Source organism: Pithys albifrons, chromosome 3 (assembly GCF_047495875.1).
Source record: "Pithys albifrons albifrons isolate INPA30051 chromosome 3, PitAlb_v1, whole genome shotgun sequence".
Lineage (NCBI taxonomy): Eukaryota > Metazoa > Chordata > Aves > Passeriformes > Thamnophilidae > Pithys > Pithys albifrons.
The window spans coordinates 39,013,179-39,037,421 of record NC_092460.1 but is presented as its reverse complement, the minus strand read 5'-3'; the positions used below and the strand labels follow the sequence as shown (position 1 = coordinate 39,037,421).

Here is a 24,243-nt window from a genome sequence, read left to right as displayed (position 1 = left end):
ATGAGGAGATACTTGCAGCTCTTTGTGCAATTGGTCCCTGACCACTTTCTGAATCTGTCAACAAACCTGCTTGTCAGTTAATGCCAAACATTACACAGGTTCAGCAGTAGGGACACTTACTCCCTCTACAAGTGATTTTGTACAAAATATTCCGCTATATGATTTAGGCCAATCTGCTTCATTTAAAGAGGTTGATTTTTGTGATGAATGTACTTATTCTAAAGTATACTTGTGTTTATCATACTGTAGAAAATGAGTTGGGCTGGAGGGGTGGGGGGGGGTTGTTGTTGTTTGGGTTTGGGGTTTTGTGTGTGCGCGCTGGTTTTCTTGGTTTTTTGTATTGAGTTTTTTGGTTTTTGGGGGGTCTTTTTGTGAATATGTTAGGTCCTTCTTGTTTGGTAGGTCTGAAAATGATGTTCAGGCAATTGGGCAGATAACAGCATCCTAATATGCATTCTAAAGTATGTTTCATTGTTTTCTCTCTGCATGTTTTCCTGTACTACATGCTTTTGTGATTTTGAATAATGTGTTGGTATTCATGTACATCTTTATGCTGTCCCATTAGACCTGTAATGAGTGATTGAGTTCCATGGGGTGTAAGTAAGTATGTAATTTGGCCTGCAGGCTTATCTAAACAAAAGAATGTATAACAAATAAAGTCAGCATTAGTGCATTTTGAGTGCTGATTGTTTCAAATCAGATACACAGGAAACCAGATGTTGAAGTTTATCTAAAACACTTGCAGAGGAACATGTAACTAAGAAGAGCACTAACAGTGCACAGCACTTTTTGCATGTAGTTAGCAACATGCTTGCAGCAAATACAAATTTCTTCTTATTCCTCAATTAACTTTTTCAGGTGCTCTTTTATTTCTGTTCTGCAAGCAAACTGCTGCTTAGTTCATTTTGATCTGATTCTGCAGGTCTTCTGAGGACAAAATTAAATTTGGGGAGAATGTGCAAGAATTGCAGTATCAGCCACATCTCTAATGACACTACATTTAGCTGCCTAAAAATTACATAGAGAAAGTGGCCTGGCTGTTTTGACTGTATTGGGCACTTGTAGCTCTAAGAGTTGTGCATGGGACATTCTGAGTATCTGACATTTGCAGATGATTTACAAATGTATATATAGTAAGGATTTAAAATCCCAGCTTCAGGTACTCAGATTTATAGCAGTTCTAAAGAAAATGAAAATAAAAATATCTTATTTAGAGTAGTACCCTCCTGACACTACTGTAGCTCCACAACAGAAGTGAAGCAAAATTCTTATAACTTGGTAAAGAAATGATTTAATCTATGCTAATTATATATTTTGCCATATTCTTCCAACTCAGATGAGCTTAAAGGCTATTTGCCTGATGAGATTAACAATAATAAAAGCAAGTTGAAGAGGTTTTTAAAAGCAGGCTGGTGGTCAGATGTCAGACACTTACAGGCCCCTTGGCTTTCATAAGCTGGTAAGTTTCCATTTTTTTCCTGTCCAAAGTAAGGATTTGGGAAAGTCTCAGTCTAGGCCCTACACCCATTTGCCCCTATACAGCTTTAAAAATACTGTGAATCTTTTTAAGTGATGTGATATGAATTCCTGCCACAAGAAGGCAAACAAGACATAACACTGTGACCCCGCAGGTAGTTCCTCGCTGTGGATAAATGATGTATAATCATCTCAGAGATTTTCTGGCAAGGTGGAATCTTGCATATGAAATTAAAGAAATCACATGTTAACTTCACATATATTTATTACTTTGGGTAGTGCAGCCTGGCATTAAGAGAGAATGTTTTAACAGTTTCTGGTTTGAAAGTGATAAAAAGACAGTAGCACTGAAGGAACGCACTGGCATTTGCTTTTAGTCTCTTAAACTTGGATTTTGATCTTGGTTGGTTACATGCAAAACCTCTAGATAAACAGAGAAGCCCCTCTCCCTTCTCTCCTGCCCTTCTTTTCATCTAGTAGGGTTATATGCTCACCAGCGTTCTCTATATGTGATTTATTTTACTGCTGTGGACACAGGTTTAGCTTACTTTTTATGTCCAGTCTGTCCCTCCTCCACCCTGTGTTTTCACATGCAGCTCTACAGCTGGTCATCTTATCCATCTGCTCTGTGAGGTCTCCTCTAACATCAGGTACTTTGGGTCATTTTCATGTGATTTATTACTTAACAATTTGAGGAATAGATGTTCTTGTGACAGGAACTGTTCTATATTAATCTATCTCAATTTTGCTGTCCTTTATTATGTGTGCCTGTGTTTTTCCAGTTTAATTTGCCAGATATCTCCATTTGTTCAAATTCTCTGGTGTTTGTACTCCTAAGAGTAATTTTTAATTTGCCAGATATCTCCATTTGTTCAAATTCTCTGGTGTTTGTACTCCTAGGAGGAGCAACTGCAGGTACCCTTCTATATAATGTAAGCAGCCACTGCAATACTCTGCCGACTTTTATAAAGTAGACTGTGTGGGAATGGTAAAGTCATCTTTTAATTTGTGTTTGGGTGTTCATTAAGATTAAAAAACTTCTAATAAAAAGAGTAAATTCGAATTAGTTGTAAGAGAAGAGACCTGCTGCTTCTGTTTGCCACCACCTTTGTCTGAGAAGAGAGCAGTGCAAAATCTTCCATGTTATTTTGTGCTGCTACTGGTAGGCATTGCTTATTTGGGAATGACCATGTCAGCGGGAACCATGTGCATTCATGTTTTCTACTGGAGTTGTGCATTGGGAGCTCACTTTTCCCCCATACTGTAAAGACAGGAGTTGGTGTAATATAGATAAAAAATCTAAGGTTAGATAAAAAATCTAAGGTTAGATAAAGCCAAACAGTATTACAAAATTATGTCTGGGTTATGTTTGGATGTGTTTATTAGAAGATTTCACTATTTTGGAAGCTGACACTGAAATTCAAAACAGAGGTGTATGTATGAAACTTAGCTGTTTTGGGTTTTTTTGGTTGGTTGGTTGTGGGTTTTTTTGTTTTTGTTTTTGTTTGTTTGGGGTTTTTTTAGGTTTTTTTTTTCTGTTTCATTTCATTAGTTGATCTGTGTTCATTGTACTATGGTAGATACTGTTTTGTATTTTCAACTTGATACTTCCAACTGTTCCTGCTCAGAAATTATGATATATTTTATAATTAAATAGATACAGCATCTTCATATTGCAAGTAGTAACATGTGGAAAGGAAGAATGGCTCCTCTTCTCTTTCCTTTTCATATTTCCTTGCCTCCCTTGCTTACTGCTCTGCAACACAAACATTAGGAATTAATTCCCATAAAATCGGTTTGGAAAAAGAAAACTTATTAAAATAAATATAGAGAGGGAAGATATAGCTGTTTTGGCTTGAGCTGCAGCTGTTACAAACTTACCATATGTAGTAGCTGGACCTTAAAACTTTGAGTTTTATTTCTGGAAAGCATCACTGCCATGTGTTGAATGTATTTTAATGCTCCACGTTTCCTCAAAGTGAAAGCATTATCATGAATGATTATTATGAATCACTTTATTGCTCAGGAGCTTACGGCTTCTTGACATTAAATAAAAAAAGTTCCTTTTACTGTGATTTGGGGAATTTTGATTTATGGCTGTACATTGCTGTCTAAATGAGTTTTGGAAGTCCACTCAGGGAAAGTGAGTTAACTGAGTTAGTTCCAGAAAGTTGTGAGTAGTTTTCTTCTTATCTGAAACACTCTATGATAGTCACTTTTGGGACAGAAAATATTTACAAAAGAGAACATATTACATGCATTTACCATTAATATTAATTTGTGGACCAGAAAACATTATTAATGACTTAACATTTTAAAGCTGAAACATATAGAATTAATGAGTGGTAAAAGCATAAAAGGATTCAGCATAAAATAACTCTTATTAGGGTTACAAGGATAAAACAGGTATTTTCTTGTGATGGCTAAAGCTTCACAAAACACAAACCTGAACTTACTCTGAAAGGAGTCAAGTGTCTCTGAGAGGATCAGGGAATCTTATCACCACCCAAATATTATGAGCCTCAGAGCTGTGATTTCTGCTTTAACTTGATATTTAAAAGCAGCACTTCTACAAGGAGCTTCTCTTTCTCTTAATACTTGTGTAAGCTAGAGGTAGGATTAGTCTGTAATCGAAATGGCAAAAACTGTTCTGTCCACATCTGACCATGGAAGTGTGGGAGGGATGAGGGGCAGCAGTGAGGTAATCTTTGAGATGTGTCCCAAATACTGTTATATGGAGTTAAGTACACATTCAACTGACAAAATTAACCATGGAGTATATGTTACAGAATTTCTGTTTGTACATAATCACATCATTATATTTTCTCAAATGCTTGTAGGAATGAACTGTATGTGTACTACTTGTGAGATGAGACTGTCAGAGATAATCACAGCAAGGTCCTCACCAAAGAGAAAATTTGAATGCTTTTGCCTTACATAAAGATAGAACAAAAGCTCTTCCTGCTTGTGCAGGTAACCAAGAGTGGCTTGAGGTTGTTAATCCCAGGACGATATTCCACATGTCTCAGCAGAAGTTCAGAGAAGCAGCTTCCAGGTGCACCCTGCAGAGCTTCTCAGCACAGCACATGGGAATCATGATGAAGTGAATGTTTCAGAACTGGCTTGCTGCTGTTGTTCCCTTTTCTAAAAAATACCATGGTATGGAGCAAAGAGCCATTGTAGTAGTGAACACTTCTCAGAAAAGGAATTAGCAAGCCAAATGTAAACCATCAGGGCTTTCTGGTTTTTAAGAGCCCATGAATGTGGATTAAAAACAGCAGTGGGAAGAGTCAGAGAGTAGCTCGAGAAAGCAGTATGGAACAAACCTTTAAAATGACAAAACTAAAATAAAATCCTACTACTTGTGATAACAAATGAATTGCAGTAATTTTAATATCTCTCTTGTGCAAGAAAGGAGGTGGACTGCCATGGATTAACTAGGTCCTTCTCTTACCCTTTCAGCAGTTCATTGTGTAGTAGGAATTGATAGCAATATTGTTCTTATTTTAATTTTATCTGCCTTATATTAACATGGTGACTTAACTGTACCTTGGCCAACTTTCAAATTCTATGAGGTTTCTGTGGGATAAACCTTACTGTAGACAATCCCAAAATTCCCCCAGTTTAGTTTTGCAGATGTGATCATGTGCCCTGTTACTTCTGTAGAGATTGGTGCTTCTCAAAGCAATACTTCAAATATTGGATTTACATATTTCAAGACTTTGTCTGGAAATAAGGCTACACCTCTTACAGGACAAGTGTCTTATCAGAACAAGAGCAGAACTGGCAGGTCTCACAAAATAAAGCTCCTCTAGAGCAACCAAAGTGTTCCAGTAATGCTGGAAAAGAATAGAAGTTGATGTTCCCAGTGCCAGGAAGTTTTGGTAAACACATAGTTTATTTGTGACTTCTTGTAGTTTGGGATTATTATGAAATTCTCTCCCCTGCCACTAACTGCCCATGCCAGCAGTTAACAAAAGAAGTAGTTAACTACTGATCACTTGGATGGGGGCAGGTTTGTCTCTTTTGTTTTTTTGGGGACATCTTTTTTTTTTCTTAGCTCCGTGGAAGGCAGGAGCAGTGGCTGCCGAGGAGAGAAGTGGCTCTGATGGCACTGCTGGGGCTTCTGGCTGAGCTGCTGCATTTTTTATCCTCGCCGTGGCTGTTTATCCCGGTTCCTGCATCTGGGATCCCGGCCTCTGTTGCAGTCTGACCACCACCTGCACTGACCACCGCCTGCACCGTCACAGCCTGCCCGCCCCGGCTGGGGCCGTGACCCGGGAGAGAAAGGTGTGCAGCTGCTTTTGCAGGACACGTGGTGGTTCCCCACTTTCAGCTTTCTTTTTCCTTCATCTGGGACAAGAGACACAGAGTTCATCTGAGAGCTAACCACTCGTCTGTCTCGCTGGAGAGGGACTGGGAACTACTGGGAACTCACTCCGCAGCCAGCCGGACTGTGACATTTGACACTGCTTAAGTATAACTTTTCCTCCTGGAGGAAAACCTGCTGGGTTTTGTTTTCGTTTTTTTTTCTTTCTCTTGTGGTGTTGGGGAAGCGGTTTGCACTAGTCTGTTTATATATAGCAGTTAAGAACAGTTATCCTCCTTCTATTAAAATTCCTTTTTTCTTAAATTTGATAAAGAGTGGCGTGATTATTGTGGAGAAGGCCCCCTCCCCCGCTTGTGGGTAAACATTTTGGTTTTTTTCCCCTCAAACCTAGACATGACTAAATGCAGTAGATGTAAATAAAATAGCTTTGTAATTTATGTCCTTTAGCAGTTTTCAGTTATGCCATTTGGTAATTCTATTCCAAAGACTTGATTTTTACTCCTTGTCATTTATGTTACTTCTTTGAATAGTAAGCTCTGATGTCATAATTCTTTTAGTATTTAGCTTCAATGTGGTCTAGCCAAGGTGTTTTTCTAGAATTAACTTGAGACTTAAACAATTTAGTTATCTAGGAGGCAAATTTTCTTACTTCTCCCATGTGGGTTGTTTTTTATTTTTTTCCCATCACAGCATATACAGGTGACACTACTTAGGCTTTACTTATTTTGACACTTACTTTTAGTGATTTCACACACACACAAACGTTTTTTTCTCCTTTTAATTTATATGTGCCATCCTATCCACCTTCCAAGTTACTCTGCCAGCTCATAACTGTATGTGCCAAGCTTTCAAGGATGATCAAAAATAATATTTATAGGTAGCTTCCTTAGAAACTGTTACTGTCACTAATAGCCATGAATAAAATTACTATTTTAGATCACACCAACTTTAGATATCTTCAATAGCTTGTGAATGAAATAAAAATAGGAAAAGATATTAAAGATACCTTAAAGTAGAAATGGCTTTTGAATATTGATGCTGCTGAATTTAGAAGGGCAGGTATGTGATTACTGCACATTTATGGTGAAGTCAGCGCTTTACTTGATAGAAATGAGTTTTGAGGCTAGAGCTTTTTAAAACATCAAGTTTTATCAGTTACAGGGCCAGCTGCACTTGTCTGACTTCTGCAATATCTAAATGAACCTTATTGATTTGCAATCATATGTTTTTCAAATCTGTAATGAAACATGTACCTTCGTTATGCTTGGCACATAAGATAAAGTACGGCTTTGTATGGTTATCCTGCTGAGCCAACTGCATCCAAACACCTGAGGCTTCTCCCTGGTTTGTGGGAGAAATTTTGAACACTGGTGAATAGTGACCAAACAACACTTTAGTTTCAAGTATTGTGTTTATATGGGCATAGCAATAACACTTTAAAGAATGGTTCTAGGGAAATTAAAGGCTATGTATCAAATGGTATTGAGGAAATGAAAGTCCCATTGTTTTTATTGTCATGCTCATGCTGATATTTGAGATATAGTGAGTTTAAGTTCACAGGGAGATGGCACTCAAGAAGACAAGACTTACTGTAACAGGTTCCTGTGTGTTTTTGAACTACACATGCATGCATAGCAAACATTCTAAGCATTGACTTTACTAATTCTGATAAAAAAGAAACATATGTCTCATATTAGAACCATTTCTTTAACCTGCTGCACAGTAGCTCAAGCCATGGGAAGAGCTTGTCTATGTTGTCTCCCTAATATACTATGATTTCTTTGAATTGTTTGTGCAGTGAAAGGACATTTAGAAGGGAACACCCAAGACATGTCACGGGCCAACAGCTTCAATGATGACATTGACCTTGTATTGGAAGAGTCGCCCCTGCCAGCTGTATCTGATGTGGCACAGTAAGTGGATCAACAGCCCTTTAATTGATAAGATAAATGCTCATTAATAGCCAGGAAGACTTGTCACTGAATAAAAGTACTGTTCTTTGGCTAGCTGCACTTGAAGGGATTATGAGTTGGACCTTATTTAACTAAACGTGAACATCTCTACAAAGTGCAAACTTAGCCTTGAGGTTAAAGGAAGTAGTAAGACATGAAAAACACAGGACTGGTCTGCAATGGGTGGCTTGCAGTCTTGGTGTCTTTATTGTTTTACTTTCTAAGGCAGCTGGCACAGTTTCTGAGGTTGAGCTTTACAGGCAGTTTTCTACTTTGTAGAATTCTCGATCAGTTTAAGCTCTAAAGCATTCCTAATATGAATGGGGTATGAATTGATTTGAAAAAGAAATGAAATAGTCATTTATAGATACAGCCTGCAAATATAAAGGCTATATTATGTGTAATATTTTTGTAAAGCAGGTGGTCTTGTAAGAAAGCAGTGTTCCACAAATACGTAAGTAAAATTACTGAGGAGATGTTGAAGGTCTCTAGATTGTCCAGGACAGAAAATCCCCAATATCAGGGAGTTCACTGCATTTGCTGAATTGTTGCTTTTAGTTAGTTTAGCAAATATTTATTTCTTGAAATAAACATAGTAGTATCTTCTTGCAGGACACCTCTATATTATGTTTTGGTGAGATCTTGAGTGACCTTCACTCTTTTGCCCTGTAATGTACATGTCCAGTTTTAGGGATTGGGATTCTGGAGTAAATTTCAAGTGTAAAGCAGAGCATTAAAGCACAGAGCAAAGCCTGGATGGACCAGAGCATCCAGGTATCAGACTAATGTTTTATCTCATATGCAGGAACCAACACAAATAATGCTGGTGAGAGGAGCTCTTGAGTCAGCAGACTAATGAAGGTCTAACTAGTTGTGTATGTTGTGGTGTAAAACTCACCTGAGGTCATGCTTGCAAGAGAAAATATGGACTTGGCATTGGAAAAACCCTCTTAGTAAATACCTGAGACTAAATTAAAACAAAACAAAACAAAATAAACCCAAAACCAACAAAAAACCTCAATCCCCAACAAAAATAGTTGCTTATCTTCAGATAGGGAAAAATATCCACAACGGTGTCCAGGATGAATTGAAAGCAATGTGATTCCATTGTACAGTATGATTGCTTTTAAGATGTTTTCTTTCACATCATATGGTTACTTTCTGTCCAGGTAACTCATACAGATGATTTGTCTGCTACATCTATAGTAACTGTACTGTGCTTTCCTAACAGATACCCTGGTGTTTTCACTTTCCCAACATGCTACATATTTTGGACCTGCTTTCAAATTAGAGAGTGTTCCATTCAAATTGGTTATTTTTGGGTTTTAGATCAGCATGGTACAGGCACAGGTTTTTATTTTTGAAAAGGAAAACCAAAAAACCCAGTTCTAATCTTATTTCTACTGCTTAGTGCATGAAAATTGAGGTATTGTATGTAATTTTGTATAGTGCACATTGCAAACTATACCTGTGGTTTTACTTCATAGTAGAGCTTAAATGCATTTTTCTCTTGTGGGAAATGTAAGAAAAAAAATAGCAGAAACCTAACCTAACCAAATGCACAAATGAAAAAAAAAAACACAAATCTGGGAGAGATTTAAAGTAATATGCTACATAGTTTGAAGTAATATACTATTAAATCATTAGTTCCTCTTGATGTGGGTGTAACAGAATGATCTAGCAACTGAATATTGGTAAATTAATGATTTTTATACTCTGAGGCTGACTATAGATAATGTATGTATAAATTTTAGATTCTGCATATTTGTAATAAACTTCAAATGTACAGCAAATATAAGGCAAAAATATATATGTAATATAACTTTATAAAGGTGTCATGTAAAAATGAAATCAAAACATCATTTCATGTAGTTTTACAGTTCCAAAGTCAAACATGCCAGTTTTCACCTCTATCACTGATCATCTCATTTCCTGTGTGTGTAATTCTACCTAGTAGGATGCATTTATGAGTTTTCCTACTTATTGAGCAGAAATGTAATATTTCATTATTCAAAATATGAACTTCATTGGAGGAGCACAGAAGATGGTATATTTATGGATCTCGGTTTAAAACTGCCAATTCTAATGCAAACAACAAAATATTAACACTGTATTTACCTGTATGAACATCCTCTACATGAAGATTAGATATACTTAGTGCAATTATTTATCTTGTTTTTTAGCAGAAGTGTAAGCAGGTAAGTCTTCATGTGTGCTACACTTGCTTTGGTGTGTGAGCTTTCCAAAACAGCATGGCTTTTGCTTTTCACTCAACTGGTGCAAAAGATTTTCATCCTAAAGTCACAAAAGCAGTCAATGATTAGATGAAAATACTTCCAAGAGTAGAATTCAGCCAAAGAGGAATGTGTGTGTATATACACACACAGTGAGCCTTCTCAGTTTGCAAAATAAGTGAAAACAAGGCTTTCATGTAGCAGTTAATGACAGTATCCTCTGATAATGACAGTTTCAGGTGGAGAACTTCGTGAAAGTCTGACTTTGTCAAGCTGCCAAAAGTCAAAGTTTTCTTTGTCTTAAACAAGTGTTATGAGCTACCAAATCAATCCTGTAGTAAACCTTTATTTCAAAGCCCATAACTGGTCATTTTTTAAACTTCCTAAGCTGCTGTGTTGATCATTAAACCTGAATTGTCAGGTAATGTTTCCAGGCTTTTTTTCTGTAATGTAAACAATAGAATCTTCTGAAATCTGCTCTGCTGGACCAATGGTAGGAGAGATGTTCTCTAGTGACAGTAACCTTTACTTTAGGCCATACTCTTCAGAACTCCCTTAATTGTGTGGGAAGGGCAGATATTGTCCTAGGAGAACACAGGCCTTAGACAAACCTCTGTTGCACCAATCTGCATCAAGTGTCCTAGTAACTAAAGTGGTTGCTTGGCAAAACCCATCAGGCTGTTTGAAAACCGGTGATGTTACTGTTTAGGAAGATGTCTTGAGTGAAAGCAAATCAGTTTGATGGGTTGCAGCACTGCCCAGGTCTCCATGGTTGATACATCCAATATTGGGATTCTGATGTTAGTGATCCATGCAAGCTTAGAAAAGATACACTATCCTGCTAGAAAGGGTCAATAAAAACAAAACCAAATAGCAATGTTGAAAATTGAGCTTAGGAGACCTGTCTGTAGAAACATAGCTGCTTTGGATCCTTTAGGTATTAGGGATGATGTTTGTTTCCAGTGATCTGTGCAAAAATGTGAAAAAAATGCAACCTTGTGAGCTAGGGAACAAAAGCATCATATTCAATATATAATTCTGTGGCTGCCTGAAGTTCTTACTGAATATCACTGGCCCATCCTCTCAGTGGCGAAAATCTTGTGTGCTGCTGACCTGACTGGAGCTTTATTGTTTTAATCTTGCTGCTTCTGAGGTGAAAGTTGACTAAGAATTATGTTAAAGATTAATCAAGTCTGACAGATGAAATAAATATGTAATTTCAGTTGGTTGATGAGTAGTTCTGTTTTTAACAATAAATGCTTGGACCACCTCATTGCCTGACATAATTACTCACCTAATTTTTCAAGTTTTCTGATGAGCAGTCAGAAGGTGACTTCTTCAGTGCATAGAGAGACTGCAAAATGGTCCTTTGTATTTTGAAATCTAGGGGGGAAAAAAAGCAATTATATTTGTTTCATTGTAGCACAAATTTCTTGATCCTTAAGGTTAGTCTTTTACATCTATTGGTAACTAGTTAAATTAAGGTATACACTAGCACAGGTTTAAATTCTGATAATTATAAAAATTAACTTGCCAGCTCTAGAAATAATACTTTGCTTTTTCTTCCACTTTGCACTTTCTTAGCACTTTCTTTATATTACCTGATTTTTTTTTCTTATTGAACATAAAAAGTCAAACATTTTGAAGGTGGATCCATCATCCAACTTCATTCAACATAATGCATAATGTCACTGCTTTCTCCATGATGTTATGTCTTGTAGCTCCTCTCATTTCCTACTGTATGTATACAAATGTTTTGATAGAAGGCCATAGAACCTGGTACAGAAATAGGCCTGTTTGTAAAAATAATACCTGGCAAATTCCATCATCTCTGTAACAGATTGGTTACTAATGAGAGAGGCAAGAGATTACTCCAGATAGCACTGCTTAAGCAAGTGGCAGGCTGAGATTTCTACCCTTTTTTTTTGTAGTCTTGTCTTCTGTCCATTGCTGGCAGGACTGTTTTATCTGTCTGATTAACATATAGTTTATTTCACAATGTCTTTGAGGAAAAGAGCTGATGTTCTTGAGGTCTGTGACATGAGCAAGCTGCAAGCCTGTCAGTTCCTGAACTGTGTCCATAAACAACAAAAACGTAAATAGAACATCTCAAAAGTGTGTGTGAATTGGGTAAGTGATAAATGGAAGGAAGAAAGGAGGAGAAATACACATCAGAATGAGAGCAGGGACAAACCTGAGTGGATTTTTGGTCTTTCTTCGTAGTCCAAACATTTAAGGCCAGCTTCTCCCAATAGCTGGCTCAAACCAGAAATTATCGTTGTGCTTCACCTGTGTTAAGTGGCAGTCTTTGGGGATGGATATGTGGCTTGATGGATGCATGTCTCCAGAGGAGGGCAACAAATCTAGTCCAAACAAAGGACTAGAAGGCATGTTCTGTGAGGCTGAGGGTTCTGCACTTGGATAATTTGAAGAAAAGGAGGCTGAGGGGTGACCTCTGCTCTCTGCAGCTTCCTTAGGAGGCAAAGCGGTGACAGAGATGCTGATCTCTTCCCCCTGGTATCCAGTGACAGGACACATAGGAATGTCTCAAAGCCGCTGTTTAGCCTGGAAATGCTGCTGGAGCGTGTCCAACAAAGGGCAATGTAGCTGGTGAAGGGTCTAGAGAGTTAAGTCATATAAGGAGTGGCTGACGGAGCTGGGCATGTTTAGCCTGGAGAAAAGGAGACTCAGTGAGGATCTTACCACTTTCTACAACTCCCCAACAGGAGATTGTAGCAAGGTGGGGGTCAGTCCCAGGTAAGAAATGACAGGATAAGAGGAAATTACCTCAGGTTGCATCAGGGAGGGTTCAGACTGGACATCAGGAAGAATTTCTTTATTGAAAGGGTGGTTAAGCACTGGAACAGGTTGCCCAGGGAGGTGTTGGAGTTACCATCCCTGGAAGTGTTCAAGAAGTGACTGGATGGCTTCTCTGACATGTTGATGTTCAGTTAAAGTTTGGACTCAATGATCTTGGAAGTTTTTTTCCAACCTTAATGATTCTGTAATTAGGAAGCATTTCTTTACTGAAAGGTTGGTCAGACACTGGAACAGGCTTCCAGAGAAGTGGCCAATGCCCCAGGCCTGTCAGTATTGCAAAGACATTTGGACAATCCCTTTAATAATATGTTCTAACCCAGTCAGCCCCCAACTGGTCAAGCAGTTGGGCCAGATGAGCACTGAAAGGGAACTATAACTACAAGTCCCGTAGACCTGCACTAACATACTCTTGCAGTATCAAAATCCACTCTTCAGGATGAAGAAGCAATAGCATTGTTCTTATGCTGAATTGTGCAAATGGTCTTTGTCTCCTTTTGAATTCTTTCTGGCTGCACTGTAGTTTTACAAGAGTAAAGGAGACCACTGAAATACCTTTAAGCCTTAAATTTTTTTTTATCTCCAGCTGGTCGTATTGTTGGGCAGATTTTGATGACAACAGCCCTTGGCCATGAAAATATTTTCTGTCACATACACCCCAGAATTAACCTTCCAGCAGGAAAGAGAATTTGGCCCATAGACTGTAGTGAAAGATTACACCAACTTGGTCTCAAGAATAATGCACACAGCACCAGCTTTAGAGGCAGACATCCTGTTTTTGTTTTTCAGAGTTCTGTGGTTTAATGCTGTGGTGTTTTATGCTCTTTACACTGTAAGGAAAAGCAAAAGTTAGAAATTCTATATGTCAGTGTGGTTAAGCGGTTGAGTGTGCGTTTTGTAGCTCACTAAGGTCACGTAAAGGTAAACGTCAGCTGGTCTCTTAGCAGAGAGCAGTGTAATGCTGCAGCTCAGCAGTCATCACGTCAGCTCTCCGGGGAGGAAACCTTTAGAAGGTGAGATCCACACACAATGACCATCGGCAGTGGTAATTGCCGTCAGCTGAACAGCTGTAGTAATAACTCTTCAGCTGGAACAGGCTGCCAGAGCAGTGATAGCTACACCTGTTCCCCACGGGGAGAGTGGGGTCTTAATTACTTTTCATGGGTTGAGAGCGAGACCAGCAGTTGCTCTTCTTTCTGAGACTGTCCACAGCAGAGTCATCATGTTAATGAACTGTGGGCTCAATACAATTCTGACTAAAACACTTCTCTGCAGAAGTTTAGAAAGTATTAGTTCCTAGGACTGCAACAGAAGTACATACATGTGTAACATGGCTATGAAAATGGCTCACTTCTTCAACTGAAGGTCTTAAAATGGTGACATGGAAACAAAGAGATCTGAAAGTGGAAGCAAACCAGTATCCCCTGTTCTCACCTCCAATTTTTTTTCTTTCAAGCTCACAGTATTAAAGGGCTCTTAGATGGTACAAGGGAGATCTTATCTGCAAAATGATTAGCAGAACAACCCAACATTAGTATGTGGTTATTAAACAATCAGATAAACCCCAAAGAGGGGTGAAAGGATAGACCTGAGGTAAGGAAATGGCTGCAAAACAAACCTCAGAATACTTGCTTCTAAATGGGGGAAACTGAGACTGAGAGTGAGAACAACGGAATGCCTTGTAGTGAATCCTGATGCAAAAGGAGTATCACAAATTAATCTTTAGCGAGGAACAGGGTCGTCTGGGAGGATTAAGACCTAATGAAGCAAGGGGGTTATTTTTTTTCTGTTGGTGTTTGTGCTATCTCCAGGCTGCCTGGAGGAGCAGAGCATCAAAGCTGCTCTCAGCGTCACTGGAACCAGGTTCTACAGAGATTCAGGGGGTACCTCTAGCACTGCTATTCACTGGAGTGGAAAATCCCACCATTGTTAGTAATCCATGCAGCTGTATTCTAAGGAAGATGGTTCATAATTAGTCTTGGAATTTAGCTTTTCTCTTTAAAAACAAGTTTAGGATCAGTACTGTTTTGTTTCGTTTTTCTTTCTAGTAGAAGTAGTTTATCATAGGATTGGCAAATAAGAAAATTACTAGTTTCCTTCATTTCCTACTAACACAGAACTTTTATACAAAGTGAATGGAATAAAGAGTAAAACTTAGCTAGGTCTTAAAGATAACATTAGATGTGCTCAAAGAAAATGGTGCTGTATGCCCCTGTTTCATTGTTCAGCATGTTCAGAATGTAAAAACCATCTTTCAACTTTATTTCAGCCTTTCAGTGGTTCCCTTCATGTGTAAATGGTAGCAAAGGTTTTATCAGGGACTTAAAGATACTTTTCTTCCCTTTATGTCTCCGTTGGCAGTCTGAGTGTGCAACTCCTAGCACCAATTATATTTTTAATCATTCTGTGGTTTTGGTTTATCTCTGCAAGCTTAATTTATCTTTGTATTTTTGTCATAACTTCTTCCTATAGCTTACTGCTTTTAGTATTATGAAAGAAACAGTTCACCTTATCACCTGCAAACCTATTGCACTGAATATTATTAGATCTAGTAAATAGATATAAATCTTATGTAGCATAATTGAATCTACTGTAAACTCATTTATAACACTTTTATTACTAAGATACTGTCCCTATGGTCCTCAATCATCAGCTGGATTTATTATAGGACCTGTTGCCCTTTTGCATGGGTTCAGGGGTATTATTTTAAAGGACCGTTGATCTTAATTTTTGAAAGCATGATCAAGCATTTGATGTATCATGTAAATATTGACAGTGTCACTGAGCTAATGTGAGAGAGTTAATTCTGGCCATCAAGCAGTGAGTGGAACATCACTCAAGATGAGCAGGTTGGCCAAATGACAGCAGGAATGTTGGTTTCAGTGCTGAATATTTCTGAAAATGCTACAGTTTGCCTACCAGAACTGCATTAAAATTTCATCCCTAGTTTTGAAACAAATGAAATTAAGTGAGAGGAAGAATTGAAATACTAGTAAGCCAGCAACCCACATTAACATGAAAGGAGGGCATTTATATATGTATGGTTTCCAGCTTTCTCACTGTGTTGTTGACACTTACTAATCCCCCTGTCAAGTACATCTAATGTAGGTATTATTGATGCAACTAGTTCTTTCTGCTGCCCTCAAAAACATTAATTGCTTCAAAGATAAATTTACAGGAGGATCTGCCATTTCTGAACAGAAGAAAAGGTAAAATAGTGAAAATTTAGCACACAGTAGTAATTACTTATCTGGTTCTGAGCTTTTTACCATTATAAGGCCTTGTGTTAAGTTACACTTTTTAGTACTGCCTATTTTTGTATTGTCACTTCCAGATTTGAACTCTTGAAAAAGGCTGCTTCAGGATTTATTTCAGCTCCCAAAGTATTTTTATTACCATGTAATATGAAAGGCTGGCATTAGTATAAATTGGTGCCATTATTCAGTAACCTCTTAAAAGATTTTGACAATGATTCTGAGAGGTTTTGGAGGTATTTTTTGGATTTTAGTCCAAAGAGCAACTTAACAGTGAATTTTTGCTCTTTTATATTTAAGTGAGGATGTTTGACCAGTGGAGGGCACTGCCCTGTAACGCAGTGAGATACAGAAACTGCCGTTTCAGCTTTCAAAATCCGATTTGTCATTTCAACAAACTTAGTTATAAAACTAATTTATATGCATCTGAATTTCCCCAATGTTAAACTGGCAAGTTGCCACACTAAGGAAAACCCCTGCATATACTTTAACATCAGTTCAATGAGAAATTTAACCAACCCCAAAAGGGTCAGCTTGGTATTGTGGTAATACTTTCTTTTCTGGAAAACAGACTATTGTAACAGACCACTAAAGGCTGTCAAAGCATAACTGAGTGCATATATCATTTGTAAGCCCCTAGGCAGAAATATGTCCATATCTGATAGAAAAGTCTGAAATAAAAGGTTGCTTTGGAAACAGAAACTTCTACAAAACATTTCATATAATGAATTTTTTCTTAATGAGTTTTCTAATCCGAGAATTTTAGAGTATGAATAGAATTTTTCAAGAAAGGGAGTGGGATGACTCTGGGATATATGGCTGCAAATATCTGTCTTGTGTAAGAAATACTTTATAGAGAATGTATCTGTTCCCAGATCAAAGTGAAAGACTCACATTTGTGGCTGTGTTTTACACAGAAATTATTAATAATCTCAGTAGCAACTTGAAGAATGAAAATAGGGCAACTCTCATTTGTTATTGAAGAGTACCAAGAGCTAGACTGGCTTGCTAGTCTTCAATATTGGCCTCTTGTCTGTATGTGTGAGGAGCTAGGTAGGAAAGGGAGGAATCATGTTATAAAGGCTTTGTTTGGAGTTCATAATTTGTTTAAATTTTCAGTTAAATACTGATTATTATAATTCACCTAATTATAATTGTCAAGCTCCATGACACTTGACAGTATCGTATGTGCCTCTAGATGAGTCTGTGATGAAAGTTTAGAAAAAGATGACATTAAAGTGTGTTCTTTGATGAAGATGACAGTACAGCCCTCTCTATCAGATCACTTCAGTATGTCATGGTTAGGCAGAATTAAAGTGCCAAGGGTGATACTTGTTTTTCAGGGAGGGGAGGATAAAAAGACTTGGTGGAAAAAACCATGAAAATTGCAATGCACAGGGAAGTGTGACTTTGTCCTTTACCATGGCATATGTAGAAATAAGCAAGCATATGTTTTCTTTTACCCTTGGTCTTGTGGTTTTGCAATAGTTTTAACTTTAGGACTTCTTGTGTGAGACTAAATTTGATGTAGCTGAGTCATGCCTATACCTATTCTAATCATAGGCACTTTGTTGTGTTCATTGTGTCTGTTTATGTAAAGTGTATTGAGGGAAAGGAAAAGCACAGGGACAGGATTTCATGGTGTCTGCAGTTGAAACATATAGGTCATTCCTGATGTGGTTGAGATCCATCCATAAACCACAGTGTGTATTTTATATTGGCAGCATTCAACGAAGTACTTTAGAAATTGCATATGCAACTTGTCCTTCCTTTATCCTTCTGCAGTTGCTCATCCCTGCATAAGCAGGGTCTGTATAAACAATGAGGGTGGGAGGGGAAATGGAGTAAAGCTTGAAGGCCAGAATCCTGCCTTCCAGTTGAAAGGGTGACTTTTAATCTCTGTAGCCTACTTTCTTAACAAGTGATGTGGCTGTCTAACAGGTTTCTGCTACAGGCATTATTTCTCGGGCAGCATTAAGCAGATAGAAATAGAGAAACTGGAAGTGAAAGTCAAGAGAGCTCTATGTGCTTAATTGACAGGTCATGATGAGTGGATTAGAGGAAGAAAAGAGATAGGAAAGAAAATTTTATTACAGTTGGTGAGAACAGTTGTGGGGTTAGGAAGTGCTGTTTATGGGTGATTTCTTTTGTATTTCATCATAACAATATTGAAATCTATTTTGATTTTTTCAAAATAACCTGTAAAATAATGTGTCAATTATAAATTAAAATTACATTATTTGATTATGATGTTTCAGTGTGGAGTTGAAACAAACAAACAAAAATGTGGAGGTGCTAATTTATTTTTACCCAGAAAGCAAATAGACTGTCCACTCACCCAAAGATAAAAGAATGAAGATTTTTTTCTGTGTTTTTTTTTTTAAATTTAATTTGATGTTTACCAAAGGCTGTTGCAGTCTTCCTTTATTTGCTATTCTCTCTACAGCCTTATTCTGTAATAACTGGTAAAGTGCTTTTCCTTATTGAAATATTTAAATGTTCATTTCATTGAGGTAGCTTTCATAGACTGTTGTATACTACAAAATAGTATACAATGAGGCAAGACATTTGCTTGCTTTCAGTGCATTAAATAACATTGGAATTCAGAGAATTAGGCTGAGTTACAGGAGCTCCTGCTGTTATACAGGATGGAGTTAAGGCTGTGGTTCATTTATGACAGCTCCAAAAACACCTCTCATTAATGTTTGAGTTATGTGTCTTATTGATTTTTTTAAAAATACACTTTAAAGAAAAATCTTGCATGGAAAAAATATGTTCTTTAGTAAAAATTTCCATTGGCATCTTCATACCCATTATATGTTTAAAAGCAATACTAATTTTCTTTCTTCAGTGGACACTGAAACCCCAAGTCATTCAGCTGCAGTAAAAGTACAGAGTGAATTTATCTCATCCATATTGTATTTTTCCCTCTAAAATCAAATTTAGATATTTTGCAATGAGCAGACATCTCTATCTAATACAAGCTGTTTTAATGTGTACAAAATGTTCACAACAACAAAAGTTAGTATTAATTTGAGACATTGCTTTATATCTGCTTGTGACTATTTTCTTGGGTAAGTTTATCCAAACTGAAGGAAGGTGTTCTAGACCTGAAATTTCACTGTTTTATTAGTATATGTGTGTGTATATATATACTGATATATATAACATACAATTACATAGATTTAAAACAATAGCCGAATATTCTTTGAGAAAGATGCAATTTGGGTTAAATACTACATACTTCTTTTTCTGTGCCTGGGAGGAATTAGGCATTGTATCAGCCCACGTTTTGCATTGCAACTAATATATGTATGTTCTGACCCTCTAAACAGGGCTGATATTTGAAAGCTGATATACAAAATTGTTGCTTTGATCATTTGACTACTTTCTTAACTTCTGTGCTTGAAAGTTTATTTTAATAAGTTACTTTCAGGAAATCTAAGTGATGGAAATTCTTTAAAACTGATGGTTCTTTATGGATTTCTCAGCTCTGACACTTTCACAGCTGCACATGTAAAATCTTTTTATAGGTAAAACTTGATGAACTCCAAATGGGACAACGAAAGTTACTTTTAAGGTTGGATACACAGGAATAGATGCCAGACAAATACCAGTGCCAGTTGCTTGTCTGCTTTTTCTTTTAGTACACTGTAATTTGGAGAAGCAATTATACTCTCTCTTTTGCTTCAGATTAAACCCCCTATCTCCAGGGCTGCTTTTCCCCATCACCCAACAATGCTTCTAGATGTTATCACTATGTTCTCAAAAAACTTTGCCCTAATTGCTTAGCTGTTTGTTTGTATTGCTAAGACAATTTATCTCTGGTCTCTGGGTCAAAATGAATTTATCAGACCATTACAGTACAGAAAGCTTAGTATGTGGGCACTGAAGCTTACAGTCATTGCACGCTATATTGAGTTCTGTTCCTCTCAGTGCACATGGCTGTTTTGCTTCTAGCATGCTGTAATGGCATTTTTCATAAGTTACTGATACTTATCTGCTCTGGTTTATGTTAGTTAGGCTGCCTACACCCAAGGACTGGCAAGAATAGATAATCTTGATGGTCTTTTTTATTTAGTCAGCTGTCGACAATATGTGTGGTGCTCATTAGTATGAAAATGTTTGAAAACAGAGCTCAAAGAGCTAATAAAGCTGTTCTTATGCTGATTTCTGTTACTTCAGCAGTTGCTACTGATGGATCCCCTCCAACGGGTTCTATGACTTGTCCCTGTAGTAATCCAAATCAAATAATACAATGTAAACTAGAGGTTCCCTCATATTCCTGTGCTTACTTGGCTATTTTCTTATTAAAAGAAAAAGTTACTTCTAAACCGAAATGTGTGGGACTTGCAGCATTCACCAGGCATTCCAGATAATCACAGCATGTACTCTTCCTGTATGTAGTTCTTTTGTTACTCTTTCTAGACTGTAGCTGCTGTAAATTTTATAATTCATCTCAGAATTTTGTTGTTGTTGGAGTTGACATTCTTTCTCATCTTGGCAAAAGAATTAAGTTGTTGCTTTGTTTTAGTTTTTAATATAAGCAAAGTTTCAATTTGATTTGTATGCATTATCTTTTATTTCTAAGTGAAAGGCTTCTATTAACCTCATGTTATCCACTTGCTAAACTCTGATTAAATTTTAATTTAGAAAATAAGCCTGCTAGTGCTTAACAAGAATTGAGAAAGGAGAACTTGCCAGCCAAGGAGCTGCTGTGGTACCTTGAGGGTTTTGACTATGAGCCCTTTGTCCCTTTTTTCAGAGAAACTCAAGGTCAGTGCTAAATAAAATAAGGTACAATTTATCTAGCTAATTATCCCTGCAATAACTATACAGCAATGCTGCTATCAGTGAGAGAGAAGTGCCTTGTGACACAGACTTTGTCTCAGCAGCAGGAATGGGGTGAGCCTGTGCCATCTTCTGTTTGTCTTTTTTCCTCCTGCAACATGAAGGCACAGTAATAATGAGAGTTCCGTGGGATGGAGGATTGATTAGGTATAGTGTTAGATGGTGAGTGCAGGTTCTGTCACTTGTCGTAGAGAGGTGGACAGGAGATGGGAGTACCTGAACAGATAAGAAAATAGAAGCAGAAAAAAGCAGCAGTCTGGATGAAGGTTAAAGGCACCCTTACACTTACCCAGACCTCCCCTGCACATCCTGCTGATGACTTCAGGGCTTGCTGTGACTCCTCTCATTATCTATAACCATCTCAGTATCTTAATCCCTGCAGTTTCTCCTCTTCTTTGTGGGGTGGGAGCGGTATGTGTGTGTATGTCTGATGAAGGTCATGGACAACAAAGTTTGATTTTGCTCACTCTGCTGAAAAGCCTTGATTGAGCTCTGACTTTTATTTCAGTGACCAAGCATTTGAGTTTAGTCTCTCTAGCTAGTCAGGAATCTGAGTTTGTGTCCTCAGATGGCCTTATGCTTTTCTCAGGAAGAATGTCTTGCATCTGGAAAACTTGGAGAGAAATCTTTTTCTTTCATTATCAACACATCTTTTGAGAAACCTCCCTGCTGTCTGGATGTAATGGATGTCTTGGGATGCAGGAGGTATCCCCACTCCCTTCAAATTTATTCATCGGCTACAATGAGCAGTCAACCCTGTATGTGGTTGAGTAAACATAGGTTTGGAGATGTAATCACATAGGTAGCTCTTGGATTTCTGTGAAATAGAGTTTGTGACTGTCTTAGGTGACTCTTCTGTGTTTTTATGTTACACCTTTTCGGATGTCTATTGTTGTTTGTTTGCCCAGTTGTGAAAGATCTTAACCAAGTTTGTGTTTGAACCCCTGCAAATGTACTTGGAGTCTAAATTTAATTCTATCACTCATGCATAGTATTAAACCCTGAAAATTAAGTCAGAATTACCCTTCTGCTCACTTTACAGCAAGTCTGTGTGTGTGGTGAGTAAACACACTGTGGGTGGCCTGGGGTAAAATAAAATTTAAGCGTTTGTTCGCAAGGACAGCTTTCTTCATCTTCGATAGATAAATACCTAGCCATGCTTTAGTAGATTTTACCAGTTGGTTTATTTGATGTGAGAAGCAAATATCACATAGATTAATATAAACTTTTTCTTTAAAAGTTATTTTTGTATTTTAATAAGATTATTTTAAAGTTTCTGAGTTCTTTAGTGCTCAAAACATGATTCTTATTTTTTGATGTTTGCATTAAAGACTACCACAGCCAATATCTTGGACCTCTGTGGCTCAGCTGGAAATAACAAAACCAAAGTATATGCTCTTACCTTACCCACTCAGTCTTTATCTCAGACAAGTATTACATAATAAAATTATAGCAATTGGAAAAAAATATCCTCATAGTATCACAAAGTCATTCTCTTTCTTTAGTTGTATCATTTTGGGCACTGGTAATGAACATTTCAAAAATCTCTGGTTTCAGCATTGTGGTGCTTTAATGCATGAGCTAATGAAGAGCTGGAGCTGCACCCAAGGTTATTTAATCTTATTTTTGCCTGTTCCTTGTTCAGAAAGTGCTTATCTCTTTCACAAATAGAAGAGGCATGAGTTCATTATAGAACTTGCTATTCAAGACACCACCATTCCCCTCAATGCTTCTTGTCTATGTGGCTTTTCTTGTTCTGGCACTGCCTGAGCAAGGTTAATACAAGTATGAAAGTTGACAACAGTTGTAGTTCTCCCCAGATGAGGAGTTTCAGCCTGTTTATTGGTTTCAGAATTCTTGTTTGGTAACAAGTAGAATTTGGGTAGGTCGCTTCATCTTCATTTAAGAAATATTCTTCACAATTGTGGCCATGGCTTCCTTATCAACCTGTTTTAAAGTGCCTTAGTTTATTGGGGGGTTGGAAAGTGAAGAAAGCAATTTGAGTTCAAGGTCTTTTGGTTTACACTGTTAGTTCTTATTTGAGTTCTTTTATTTAAACACAGCTGGCCTGTCATGAACTAAAAACCAGCTGTGCTCTGGCAGGTGAAATCTGTAGTTGGGCTGCCGAAGCCAGGAATGGAAGATTATGGAGGCAGGGAGAAGTCTGAGGAACTCTTTCACAGGGGATATTAGGTTGGCTCATTCTTGGAGTGCAGTGGATTAACTTCTCTGTGCAGGCTCTGAACCTGAATTATTAAACGGATTGTACAAACACATGAGCTTGTGCTGAGTGACTCATCTGCAGTCCATGAGCTGTCTGGTTGCACCTACTATTAGGCAGGATAACTCATGTGTTTTGCCTGTACCTGCTGCAAAGGTCTGACTCCACAGAGGTCTCACAGTGCAAATGGATTTGGAATACTGCACAGCAACCAGTGGAAGGACACCTGGTGCACAAACCACAAATGAGAAACAAGTTTTATGTCATGTAATTTCTCCTTGATGTTATTGGAGCCTTTTTTAGTTCTTGTTGATACTGAGTAGGAGATCTGTGAACATAAATCTTTCTATCAACGAGATATTCTGAGAGTCAAATTTAGTCTTTCCTGTCCTAAAATCCACCTCTTGGTTTTGAATAACAAAGTAGCAGACCTTATCTTCATTTCCTTCATATGATTATGGACATATAAACACAGTGCTTCATCTCTACTTAGCTATGTAATTCTTACTCTGTTTGTTGTGATGTTCTGTCAGCCTGCATTTTCTGCAAAATGCCATCTTTTTTTCTCTTTTGCACATGCCATTTTGCAAAATGGAACCAAGTGAAAGGAAATTTCTGTCTTTTTCAGCAAAGGACCATAGAAATTGTTCTGGTACTAATCATAACTATAGGACTGTTATAAATTTCCTTTTTATCTTTAATCACCTGACTCTTATTATGTTCCTTGATGTCAGTCATCTACAAAAATGTTTGATATAGCCAAAATTTATTCTTTCTTTCTAAAGGAATTGGTAGTTTGACACAACAAGAAAAGAAGAAAACTAGAAGGAAAAAAGTGTTGTAAGGTTTTCCTACCTTTCTGTTTGTAGATCAAAGCCAAGAGAACTTTGAAACACTGATGTATTAAGAACTTTTGCAGTGCTGGGAGTTACAAGGCTAGATGACTGTGTTTATCCAGACTTATACCTATAGAGAGTAAAATCTTTTATGATTGTAAAGACAAGAAATGAAAATTTATCTTCAATTCAAAGTTGATGTCTGTAGCATCAACTGTAGTCAGTAGCACATGTTTAAAACAGTAAACCTTTTATTGTCTAACTGCTGCAGA

The 24,243-nt window shown here is 37.5% G+C and overlaps 1 protein-coding gene across 1 annotated transcript in view; it reads left to right on the top strand.

Moving 5' to 3' along the window:
- LOC139670141 (potassium voltage-gated channel subfamily KQT member 1-like) overlaps nucleotides 1-24,243 on the top strand; it is a 490,265-nt gene that overhangs the window by 83,313 nt on the left and 382,709 nt on the right. The window contains exon 12 of the mRNA XM_071551440.1: nucleotides 7,605-7,719. Coding sequence (XP_071407541.1) covers nucleotides 7,605-7,719 — 115 coding nt within the window. The remainder of the gene's footprint in view (nucleotides 1-7,604; nucleotides 7,720-24,243) is intronic.